Source organism: Alligator sinensis, unplaced genomic scaffold, assembly GCF_000455745.1.
Source record: "Alligator sinensis unplaced genomic scaffold, ASM45574v1 scaffold989_2, whole genome shotgun sequence".
NCBI classification, from domain to species: domain Eukaryota; kingdom Metazoa; phylum Chordata; order Crocodylia; family Alligatoridae; genus Alligator; species Alligator sinensis.
This window is the reverse complement of record NW_005842162.1, coordinates 1,705,736-1,717,459: the sequence shown is the minus strand read 5'-3', so window position 1 is coordinate 1,717,459 and position 11,724 is coordinate 1,705,736. Positions and strand designations below refer to the sequence as shown.

Genomic DNA, 11,724 nt, shown 5'->3' with positions numbered 1-11,724 from the left:
TCTCCCCTTCCCCTGGGCAGGTGGCTGGGCAGCATGTGTGTGGCCCGCACAAGGCGGGCATCACCACACTGCACCCCGCATCGCTTGCCCGCAAAGCCCCTGAGCAAAGGGGCAACCCTGCTCTCACTGCCTGGCCCTGCTCCCAGCTGCGATGTACCGCCTCTGGCCAGCAGCAGCCCCCGCTCCCTCAGCCCCAACCATCTTCCCCAGCCCTGCCCCACAGCCCCACTTACCTCCATGGTCCAGGAGCGAAGGGCGAATCTGAACCTGAGCCCAGCCTTGGCTGCCTCAAGAGGCTCAGGCCCCTCCCTTCCCCCTCCAGGCAGGGCTGGGGGTTTCCCTGCCCTTTTTGCAATGGGCTCTTGCAGGCTGGAGCTGTGCCAGCCTGCAAGAGCTCTTTGCAAAAGTGGAGAATAACCGCGGATTTCTCTGCTAAAAAGAGAAATCTGCGTTTTCTCCAATAAAAACAGGGAATTTGTGGTTTTCTCCGTTTTTCCATGGGAAACAGAAAACCCGGATCCCTGCAGGTCAGCAATCCTTCACCTCCAGGCAGAGCAGCACGTGAAGGCACCAGTTTATAGTGCACTGCAAGAAGCTACTGATAGACCAAGCTCCCACCATGGATGCTGCTTGAATTCACCTGAAAGACCAGGCAGCAACATCACCAAGAGCGACAAAAAATAACAGGCAAACAGAGCTCAAGAACCAAGAAGAAAAGAAAGAAACAGTGTAAGAACAAGCCTAGTTTCACACACAGAAACATGGGCGGACCTAGGAGTTTGAAAAAAGGGGAGTGCAAGTGGTGGGGTGAATCATCCCATAATGCAATGCATATTTTTCTCCACTTAAAAAGAAACTAGCAGCTTTACTAATATGCTAGAGGCCTAGGGTTATTTTATTCAGTATGATCCAAGCTAAAAGAAATATAACAGTCCATGGGGGACTGACTGCCAGCTCCAGGGTGTGGCAGGCACCTGGTGGGAGGGGAAGGGTGTACAGTCGTTACCTACTCCCAGCCAAGCCACTGACAGAACTGTCTGTGCAGAGAAACATTGCCAGAAGTAGATAACAGACAGGATAGATGTAGAAGAAAGGATAGTTGATTAGAGGAAGATCAAGGGTTGTTAACATATAGAGTGAAAAGACTGGCAGAAATCAAGTAGACAAAAATGATCCATGAAGTCAATAGACTCCCTCAGCTCCACCTGAATAGAAATGCTGCTGTCACTGCCAGGCAGGGTTTTTTAAACTTTCAGCAGAGCAGGAATCAAAGGGGGATGTGACTGCACCCCCAACCACCGCCCTGGACCCATCCCTGCACAGAAAGACTAGCAAAGGCACAGAGCTCTGACCTCCTGAATCCCAATCCGGTGTCTCAATCATAAGACCATTTGCACTGACTCCAGAAGAGTTGTTCCAGATCTACACCAGGATGAAAGTCATCAGACTATAGGTGACCAATCTTTACTTGTCAGGACCTAATAGGGACCTCTGGGAGTGTCAATAAGGGGGTAAGACTGAACTTCTCTTCATCTTGGGGTTTCAGATCTGTTAGGTCTGTTACCTGGGGAATCCCAAAAAGTTTATTTATATAACTCTAACTGCATCTGCTGTCTGTATTAGACCAAGAAATGTAGTTATAACACTGACTAGAGAGGGTTTATGAATATGTGAGTTATCGGGGTATTATTATATAAGTTTCATTACTTACAGACCTCACTTCGGTAGGAGTTTCCCCTTCCCATGAAAAAAGGCTTGGATGGACAAGGCCCAGTAGGAACCACTTTTCTGACAGGGAATATTTTTTTCTTCTACATATGGCTGCAGGTCTCCAATAGAGCTGCACTGGAGCACCCCTCCATGCTCCAGGGGCGAAGGGCAAATCTTAAACTGAGCCCAGCCTTGTGGACTTTTCCAGTGCAGCTCCAGTCATCGTCTACACATGTGCTGTAGTGTACTAAACTCTGCCATAGGATAGTACTTGTGTTGGGCAGTATTATCCTACAATGGAGTTAATTAGTTTATTTGGACCTAATAGTGTGTAGACAGTGATGCTTTATTGCATCAACTCTGCAGTAAAGCACACCCCACTGTGACCTACAGAGTCATTTCATCTGTCTGCCTCTCCACCCAAACTACAAAATGGGGGTTTCACCAACCTTTTGGGAACATTACATGTACTGATTAATGCTTACACCTTAAAGTGGCAAATATTTTTTATTTGTACAAAAGGTCATAACGATATAATGCAGAGCATCCAGTAGGTAGTAGCCAGTGGGTAAATGAATGAATGAGAGCAGCCTCTCCCTATACACTGTCCTTAATGTAAGCCTACGCTTTAAAGACACAAAAAGACTGAAAAGGTTCCATTAATTAAAAAGATTGGTATGGAAATGGCTTACAATTTCTATTTTCTTTGAGATTTCCCAGGTTTGGAGAGATCTTTCTCTGAAGGAAATAATATAATTAGACTTTTCCTTGATTTCCCATGGGGGACTCACAGGATGCCTTCTCTGCATAGCATTTCACTTTTCAGCAGTTACTACAGCACACAGCCCTAGGTGCTTAGGAAGCAAGTACAGTAGCATAAGATAATCAATTTCTCTATAATGTATTTCCTTAAGTGTCTCCTGAAGACCCACTTATTCCAGTGCCTACAAGAAACTTGCTCAGTCATCTACTTTTCTATTTCATTTTATTTATCCCATGAGTGAGCTGCTTTGCAGGAGGGTAAGAGCTGGAGTGAACTGTGGAAGGACATTTGGAAACTGAATCACAGGACAGACAAGGGAGAGCAATGTGTGGAAGATGTTGAGGCTAGGCAGGGGGATGGGATTTAGATCTCAGTCCTGCAATGGGCTGATCTCTGCTTCTATGCAGAGCCTTCATAGTGTTAAGGGAGGGCTTTATGACTGGGCCCCTGGCCCTGTGAGGAAACATGGGATACCAGCCGCAGGCTGAATGTGTTCACAGGGTTCTGTGTATGTTGATGCAATTGCAGGAGCTATCTTAGTTCTTCAGGGAAAAGTTACTGTTCTGTACTATATTTGTTTTTGAGAGCACTGACACGTCCAAGTCACTCTTGCCCCCATCGGTGTTTGGAAAGTGCCTTGGATGCTCACTGGCAACAAACAAATATCACGGTTTTTAAATTAATCAAAAATCTGAAGCAATCCAGAGTAACAGTTTGTCGTGTCTTCCTCCCCCTTATATTCCCCTCTCAGTCAGCAATGATAGGTGCTGTATTTCTTGCTAGGGTACAGCTTGACCTGGTTGTAAGTAGAAAACCCCAACACAAGTACAATGCTGAAAGTGCTTCATTTTCTTCATAGTGACATTTTCATTACCCATACACTACTGAATAAAACTACATGCCCGGTACTCAACCTGAACAAAAAGTGTGACATTTTTCACTGAAGTGTTTCCTTTTAATCAAAGCAACTTCAAGATAATCTCTCATAAAAAAATCTAATACTTCCAAAAACTGTAATGGTCCAATTCAGCAAAGCATTTCAGCACACACTTAACTTTATTCACAAGAATGGCCCCATTGGCCACATCCAGACAAGCGTGGGCATTAGTTTCCCTGAGGACAAGTAGCAGTGGCACGTCCCTGGGGAACGCCTGTGCCATGCATGCTCTCATGCAGGGCAGGTTGCCCCGGGTGGGGTAGGGGAGGCAGGAACCAGCAACTGTGCTGGATCCGCAGCCTAACCTGGGGGTCTCAAGGAGCTGCAGTGATCCTGCAGCTGGGAGCCAGGCCAGCAACTGGAGCATGGCTCCAGCCAGCCAGGCTCTGGTTTTGGGTGGCAGGCACTGCTGCCACATGTGCCAACCCACTTTTTTTTAGGTGGTGTTTTTTTTTTACTCTGGGATCTCCCAGGGTCAACCTCCCCTCCCCCCAGCATCACAAGGTAGTAGTACAGGGAATCGCTGTATGTGCGGTGAATGGCACTGCACACAGGTCTGTGGTGCCACATACTGCTCATGTGTGTTCATCTGGATGTGGCCATTGATTTCAAACAGAATAGTCACATATTTAAAAGTTAAGCCTGTGGTAAAATGCCCCACTGAACCATGGAGGAAGGGAAGGTTTTTAACAGAGGCAGAAATGGTGGCTAGATGCCTGGCTCCAACGGGGATCAATGGGCATATGGTACCTACTTGTCTTTTGGTGCCTTTGAAAATCTCCCCTGAATACATGTAATTAAAGGAGTCACAGACAATGCTCAAACATGAAGCACTGCAACATGTTTGTCTAGGATAGTTCAGACAGGGATGATTGCGCCTAAATAACCTCCTGAGGTCCCTTCCAACCCTACTTTTCTAGAATCTATGACTATGATTTCTGGGGGTCTGATGCTGAGTGATGTTGAATCCCTTCTATGTTACATTGAGCATCCTCATTTTAACCAAACAAGTGACTGTTCAGGGCACTCAAGGTCTTGTGAGGACTGGAACCTATACCTCTTCATTGTTTTTTTAAAACTTTTCCCCTCTCCATTTCTCTGGTTTTGAACTCCCATCCAATTCAAATGTAATGTCTCTACCTTGGCTACAATCTTCTCCAAAAAATAAAGATGACAACAGATGGAAAAGATTTTTTTTCCTCCAAAAAAGCTGACCTTTTCATGCCATTTGCCTGCTGTGAAAATAATATGAGTTCTATAGCCAAATGATGACTAAGTGTCTGCAAGCCAGCTGATTGATAAATGGCTTCAGCTAACTAATTGGCCATAACTGGTTCTTTTAATGGAATGTGTGAACATTAGCACACATATTCAAACTGATGTTTGTCTAACTGGATGGAGCAATCTAAGAAAATAACCCAACAGGTCTTTTTCATCTTTAGCTGCTAAATTCCTCTACATGCACAGTTCCTATTTTCTCATTAAAAATAAGAATTCAAGAAACTATGGAAATGCAGCATTATGGCTGAGAATTTATCTAAGATGCTGGTTAGCATGCTGTACATATCCCCATGTGTCTGTTCCATAATTAATCCATTTGCTATATTTCATCCTTTACAAGTTTGTACGATGCATTAGTTCAAGTTGGAAAGGTTCATCCTTTGGATCTGGAGGCCACAGTTTGTTTTTTTTTCCAGAAGGTGACCAACCTGACAGTTGGACATATTTGCACATACAAAATTAAGGGAATTCTCCAAGACTTATGCAAGGTCCCCACATCAATTGTTATTCAAACAACAGAAGCACTACAGTTAATACCAGATACTGCACATACACAAGAGATCTAGCCATTCTAAAAACTGTTAAGTCTGAATGACTTAAGATTACTACATTTAAAAATTGAGCCGTATACCTGCATTAATATCATGCAAGATTTTAATTCTATTGAAAGTAAAGGCTGTTGTACAGCTAAGAAAATCAGTACCAGAACAAATATAGTCTCCTAACAGTAACAGATGTCACTGTACAGGTTTACTTTTATTCATCTCTCTGTCCTTATACCATAGGGAAAGCATAGCCAGAGTAGACACAGAGTATTCCTTTAACTTTGGTAACTACTATGATATTTCTAAAAATATTAAATCTAACTTGATATATATACACCGTATATTTTTCTGATGCCTGAAATGGTATTGTCTAGAACTGTATTACTCATTCAGATTAAATGACAGGGAAAACAAAGACCTCATCTGGAAAATCCATCAAGCTAACTGAAAAATTTGGTGGAGGGACATCCATCCCCTCACTATCAGTTTACATAGAAAACAGCCAGAAAATTAGCAAAAGACTCTCAGTTGAAGGCTCGCATACGCTTACTCACACTGAGTAAACCTGACTCAATGTGTTGACTTCAATGGGAGTACTCAGAGGGCACGTGTACATGTTCATTAATGCACTTTTGCTACTGCACATTATGTTTAGTACCTCTAACATGAGGTACTACATAAAGACACATTAGGCTGCTCTAATGAGCAGTAGCAAAAGCAAACACCTTTTTCGTGATATTTAATGCGCAGAAGACTAATTCTTCTGCGCATTAGTGTATTAACACTGTTTTTGCCACAATGCTTTAATGCACAGTAGAAGAGGCAATTGTCCATTAAAGTGCTCATGTAGACGTGCCCAGAGAGTAAGATACTACTCAATGAAAGCAAGGTTATTTGCAACTGGCCCTTAATTTCTAATAATATAAATAAATAAATAAAGCCTTTCAATGATTCTGTGTTCACATCAACTACATCTAGTCAACAATACTAAGCTGAAGAGAGATTTGTAAATATTGCACATATGTCAACTACATGTGGCGACTTAGATGAACATCCCGTTTCCTATCCCTTTAGGTCTATTATATTACAGTCCTGATTGAACCAAAATGCATAGAAGAGAATGATCTGCCACACAATTTATTAAAGTTGATGGAGTGTAGACAGACTTTTCAATAGCCTTTAAAATACTGTGATGCTCTGTAGTACATTATTAATGGGAACAAATGCAGGCAATCTGCTTCAGCTTTTCACCAAGCTATCCACCAATGATGCTATGATGTAAATCAATTCCATTCCATTTCTTCCTTTGTGCAGGAAAACTTTAAAGGGGCAACATCAAGGTTGGAAGGCAAAAAGAACCCAACTCCTATAGTTGTATTAAAGTTATACCATACCAAATAGACTGCAAGCAAGTTTGCTGGGAAGTTTTAAGGAAATAAAGCATATAAATCCAATCTCCCATAAATAAGCATGGTGCACACACCTTTAGGTCCTATGACAACAAATCACTGTGTAATTTCAGTGTGTGATAGCAGGTACATATGTAAGCTTCAGAGGGCAAAAAGCTTGTCAGTTTTTTTTAACCTCCCAAGTACCAAAGAGAGGCAGGCACGTGTTATATGGAGAATTATCTGCCTACAATGCCTGCCTCAGATATCTGCCCAATAATTAAGAATGGCTGTTTGCAAGTACAATAACAACAACACATTAAAGATGGAGCAGAGGGAACTGTGGTTGCCACAGCCAAAGACACATTTTTAGTTTTAAAAAGGATGTCACAACAAATAGTTTCTAAATAAATATTAAATTTGCTGATAGAAAAGTGATGATCAGCACATAGGGAGTGTAGAAGATCAAGATACATTCAGTAATCAGAGAAGGATCTTGGAAGATACCAGCTGTCTTTTACTGCACATTCCTCAATCACACTGTTCAAAATTTAAAGCCTCTCATCCCTCTCCCACGCACTGGCCAAATTGAAAATGAAATCTGTTTCCCATCTTGCTCAGCTATAGTGTGGTTTGGTTGACAAAGCCCATGGGTAAAATCTTAACCTCACTGAACTCAGTAGGAACTTTGCCACTGATTCCAATGGGTCCACTATGTCACTTCCTGACTTGTCACCATGTAGGCTCTGAAAGCTGCGACAGTGACAAAAGTAGCTTAGTCTCAGGCTCAGCTTTACCCTCACAGCTGCTTTTTAGTCAAGCATGTGAACCAGTGAAATGCATGAAGGTTGACCTACCTCAAACAATGAGCCTTGATAGACACAAGCACCTGTAGGACCAAAAAAAGAACATGGATTAGAACAGATTCAGTGACTAATCAGTGCTTTAAAATAGTATATACACATAATACATGCTTATAATTCTTGATTTCTTCATAGCTCAAACCTCTCACTCATAAAACAAGGTTTTGGCTACAAAGAAACTGATTTTGCCTTCTTTGGGCACCCACAATTCCCACTAATGTCAATGAGGGTTTTAGATGCATCAGTGATATCCATGCAAAAAAAAAATGTAACAGAAGATACTGGTGCTACAAACATGTTATTTCACTTTTACCATACTTTTGACCCCATCCCATCCTAACACCTTTGTTTTTCTTCCAGAGGTCAGTAGAATCCAGAGTTTCCATGACCTCTCTGACTGAAGAGCAGGCCAACTTTTTTTTCCTTCATCAAGGCCTCTGTTTATAGCTTTAAGCAGAGCAGACATAGAGAACAAGTACACCATGGGCAGCAGCAATAAAAATTTCACCCACGGTCTTAAACCAGTGGTCTTAAACCTAATTTGGAGGGACTAGTCTTTATGGGAATGGGGTAGGTGAGCACCAATGCCAGGATATTCTTTCACGACTCTTCTGACACTGCCGGCAAGTGGATCAGTCAGCCTGGAGCCTCTCTGGAAGGTTTATTTTTGACATCAGTTCATTAGAGACAGACTGACACCAGTCACCCTTCTGCTTCTTTATCTAGGCTCTTGTACAGCAAGATGCCCTTGCTGTGGCACCTGCGTGTCTTTCACACTAACCACCAAATATCTTAATGCAATAAGCTTTCTGGCTTGAACCTGAATTAATGCCATTGAGGTGAAAGTCTTCCAGACTTCTAGCTACTCCATACAGTTCTATTCCTTTTAATGGACTGGCCTTCTAGCAAGGAGACTTTCATATGTATCTATTCATAGTAAAAAACTTGTTTGCCATGTAAGCAATCTGCCTAACATTTGCATGTTTCAGTCTTGTTCCTAACATGCACCACCACAGACTTGAAATCAGCATACTTACAACTTGCTCCTCTCTCCACTAGAACCAGCCCCTCGGGCTACTCGGTGAGCAAAAGCAAATAACAAAAGGTTGTTTCTGTAACATAAGGTTACAGGAGTGCTCAACCCACAGCCCACTGGCCAAATCCCCATGGGGCTCTGTATGAGTTCGTAAATTTATCAGTGGGGGAAAACAGTGGCAATTAACACTGCCACCCCTTCCCCCTTACCAAATTTCCAAGACCCACACAGCTGGATCAGGCCCAGGCCAAGCTGCTGCCACACAGCTGGATTGGGCCCCAGTTGTGCCTGCCCTGTGCACCGGACTGGGCCCTCATTATTCCCACCCCCACACCAGCTTGAACCCACGAATCTGTGGGACCAAAAGGTTGGGCACCATTCCAGTAACACAAGGTTGAGTAACATAAGGATGATTAAAATAAAAATGAACTGGCTACCTAGTAAGTTTGAAGGGATATAAAACCAACAACTGGCCATTTGTTTGGCAGATGAAAGACAAACACATGAGGTTTTGGTGCGGCCTGACAACACAAGCTATTCAGCCCTGGCAAAGATATAGACACGGGGCCCTGCTCAGCGAAATGAAGGATGAAGAGACAAAGAGGAGGCCTGAGAATGTCTTGCAGTTGGTCTCCAAAAAGGAGTGAGCATTTGCATCTGTCCATTTGCCTCTGCTGTACACCTGCCAGATCATTAATGAAATGTCACAGACAGAAAACAGCCTGTTTTCTTTCTCAGCCTGAGGTCAAGTGTAGAGACAATAGCCAGTAAAACCTGGAGAGGGAACTACTAACATCTGGCAATAAAATAAAGGTGGGAGTTTAACCCTCCAAGTATCAGCCTGGATTATCCTGGTTAGTCCCGGTTTTATTGCTACTCATATCACAACAGATAGCCTCTCACATTCTAAAGATATCAAATGCTGGGGTCCATACTCAAACTAAACCCCCGCTGCCTTACATAGATATTTTGAATGAATGTGGAAAGCTGAGAGATGATCCATTCTACACTAATGAGACTGGCTCTCTTCCTCCACTGCATGATGGCAAGAATGCGGTTTCACGTATGTCTAACTATCCTTGCTTCCAGCCATCTCCCATCCCTGGTTTGGCATGCTTGGCTCCCACTGAAATAAACAAGTCACATGCACTCAAAGGAACAATCTGATCCTTACACATGCAAGCATACACTGCATACAAATTGTCCACTAAAAGAAAGAATGTTTCTTCTCTTTGCACTTATAAAAATCCTTACTACTCTTGACAGGATCTATGCCTGTAAACCACCAAAGAAAGTAAGGGGGCAGGGGCAGGGAAGGGAAGGCATAAAAATGTGACTGCTTTAAAAAACTAGTACAAATTCCAGTTCTTAAAAACCATTTTACATACGAAGGGTCACATTCTTCCCATGATGTGTTCCTGTGTTGCCCATTAAAAAGCATACCTATTTGAGGGTGAGAGCTAACAAAGTATTGTTATTTCATGTTTCTCTTTTGATAATCCTGCAGTAAGTTCTCTCTTCCATCTAGGCTGTCTCAGTAATAGCACTGTGTGTGTGTGTATATATGTAGCATCTGTATCACAGTTATTTTGAAGAACTCAAGCATCCCGGTTATTTTGAGATACAGTCACATTGTTCACTCCCCATTAATACCCCAGTCAAATCCCTGATACTGACATTGACAATAATGAAAGGGAAAGATTATCCAAGCAATTGATTGGTGAGATACAGTTTGTACACTCCACTTTTATAAATCAAGTGAGAAGGTGGAAAATGAAATCATGAACAAGTTGAATGACAGTTCCCTTATTTTATGGGAGGGAGGTTTCAAACAGCTGTGCACATCTGTCTACTGAAGATATGACAAGAATATAAATGAAAAGCTACGCAAGAAATTGAAAAATAAAAGGGGGAGAAGAGCAGGCAATGAAAGCTGCCTAGAAGTACCACCCATGAGACTAACAGATTTTGGATGCCTGGAAAAGGGATTTCCCTTAAAAACAGATTAGAGGAAATTATACAAGAAACCTTGGGGCCACATTAGAGCAGCTGCTTAAAATTGAGAGCTATATGTGAAATGGCCTTTACCTTGGGTTCAAGAAGTTAGAAAGATACTTCCTGGTCCCTCAGTGAATATCACTCTTGTAGTGGAGACAAGATTACAAAATTACATCTACACCTCCTGCAAGCCCTTAGCAAGGTGTAATGGGTAGAGGTGCAAAAGATACATCAGTTCAATATCAGATCAGCACCAATATAAAGAAAATTGTCTATATTGGAAGTCAGCCTGAAGTGGTCGATAATTTGGCCAATAAATGGCCTGTGCATGCACGCAGCCACAGCACAGTATGTAGGCAGTGAAGAGCACAGCTGGCAGTGTGGAGAGCTATGTGCAGCTGGTAAGTCTGTTGTGGTAGAAGGGAAGGGAGGGCCATGGGGAGGCAGATCAAAGCCCCCACTCTGAGGAGGGTGTGGGGTTGGGGTAGGCACTGCCCAGGCAGGGCAGGGGAGGGTGCAGGATGGAGCCATGCCTCATCCGGGGGGCACAGGAGGGGAGTGGGGGGCAGCTCCCTCCACTGTGTACAGCTCATTCAGTGGCTCATCCACTCATCCAGCAGCTCCCACCACTCGTCAGGGAGGGCACGTGCCCCCTGATCTGTGTGGGGCGGGCAGCAACAGCGCTGGGAGGGGAGCTATAGAGCGGCTACAGCCCTCCTCCATAGCCCTCTCCCAGCACTGCTGCCACGGCTTACCTGGTGCCACCCCAGTTCACAACTGCAGCCCACCCTGCCCATGCCCCATGCAGATCCAGAGCACATGCCCCCTGATACCCTCCCAGGCAAGCAGTGGGAGCAGTGGTGGGAGCCACTGGATGAGCAGATGAGCCACCAAACGAGATGCGTGCGGTGGCAGAAGCTGCTCCCCTCCCTTCCCGCGGCCCCTGGATGAACCGCAGCTCCATCCTGAGTGTCCCCTGCCCTGGCCACAGCTCCACATCTTCCTCACTTTGATCTGCACCCCCATACCCCTCCTCTTCCACCACAACAGACTTAGCAGTTGCACACAGCTCTCCATGCTGCCGGATGTGCAGTTGCATCCCACCCTGCCTGCACCCCATGTAGATACGGGGCACACGCCGCACCCCCTCCCATGGGCCTTCCCAGGGTGCACACAGCAGCGAGAGCTGCCCCCCCCCCCCCC

At 44.1% G+C, this 11,724-nt stretch overlaps 1 protein-coding gene across 18 annotated transcripts in view; it reads right to left on the bottom strand.

Annotated features, from left to right (window-relative positions):
* Nucleotides 1–11,724, bottom strand: part of FRAS1 (Fraser extracellular matrix complex subunit 1) — a 418,617-nt gene that overhangs the window by 342,396 nt on the left and 64,497 nt on the right. For all 18 annotated transcript variants that reach the window (XR_003094532.1, XM_025206555.1, XM_025206564.1 and 15 more), the window contains one exon: nt 7,482–7,513. Coding sequence is in view for 17 of the 18 variants with exons in the window: in XM_025206555.1 (XP_025062340.1) it covers nt 7,482–7,513 (32 nt within the window). In the remaining variant the exon portion in view is untranslated. The remainder of the gene's footprint in view (nt 1–7,481; nt 7,514–11,724) is intronic.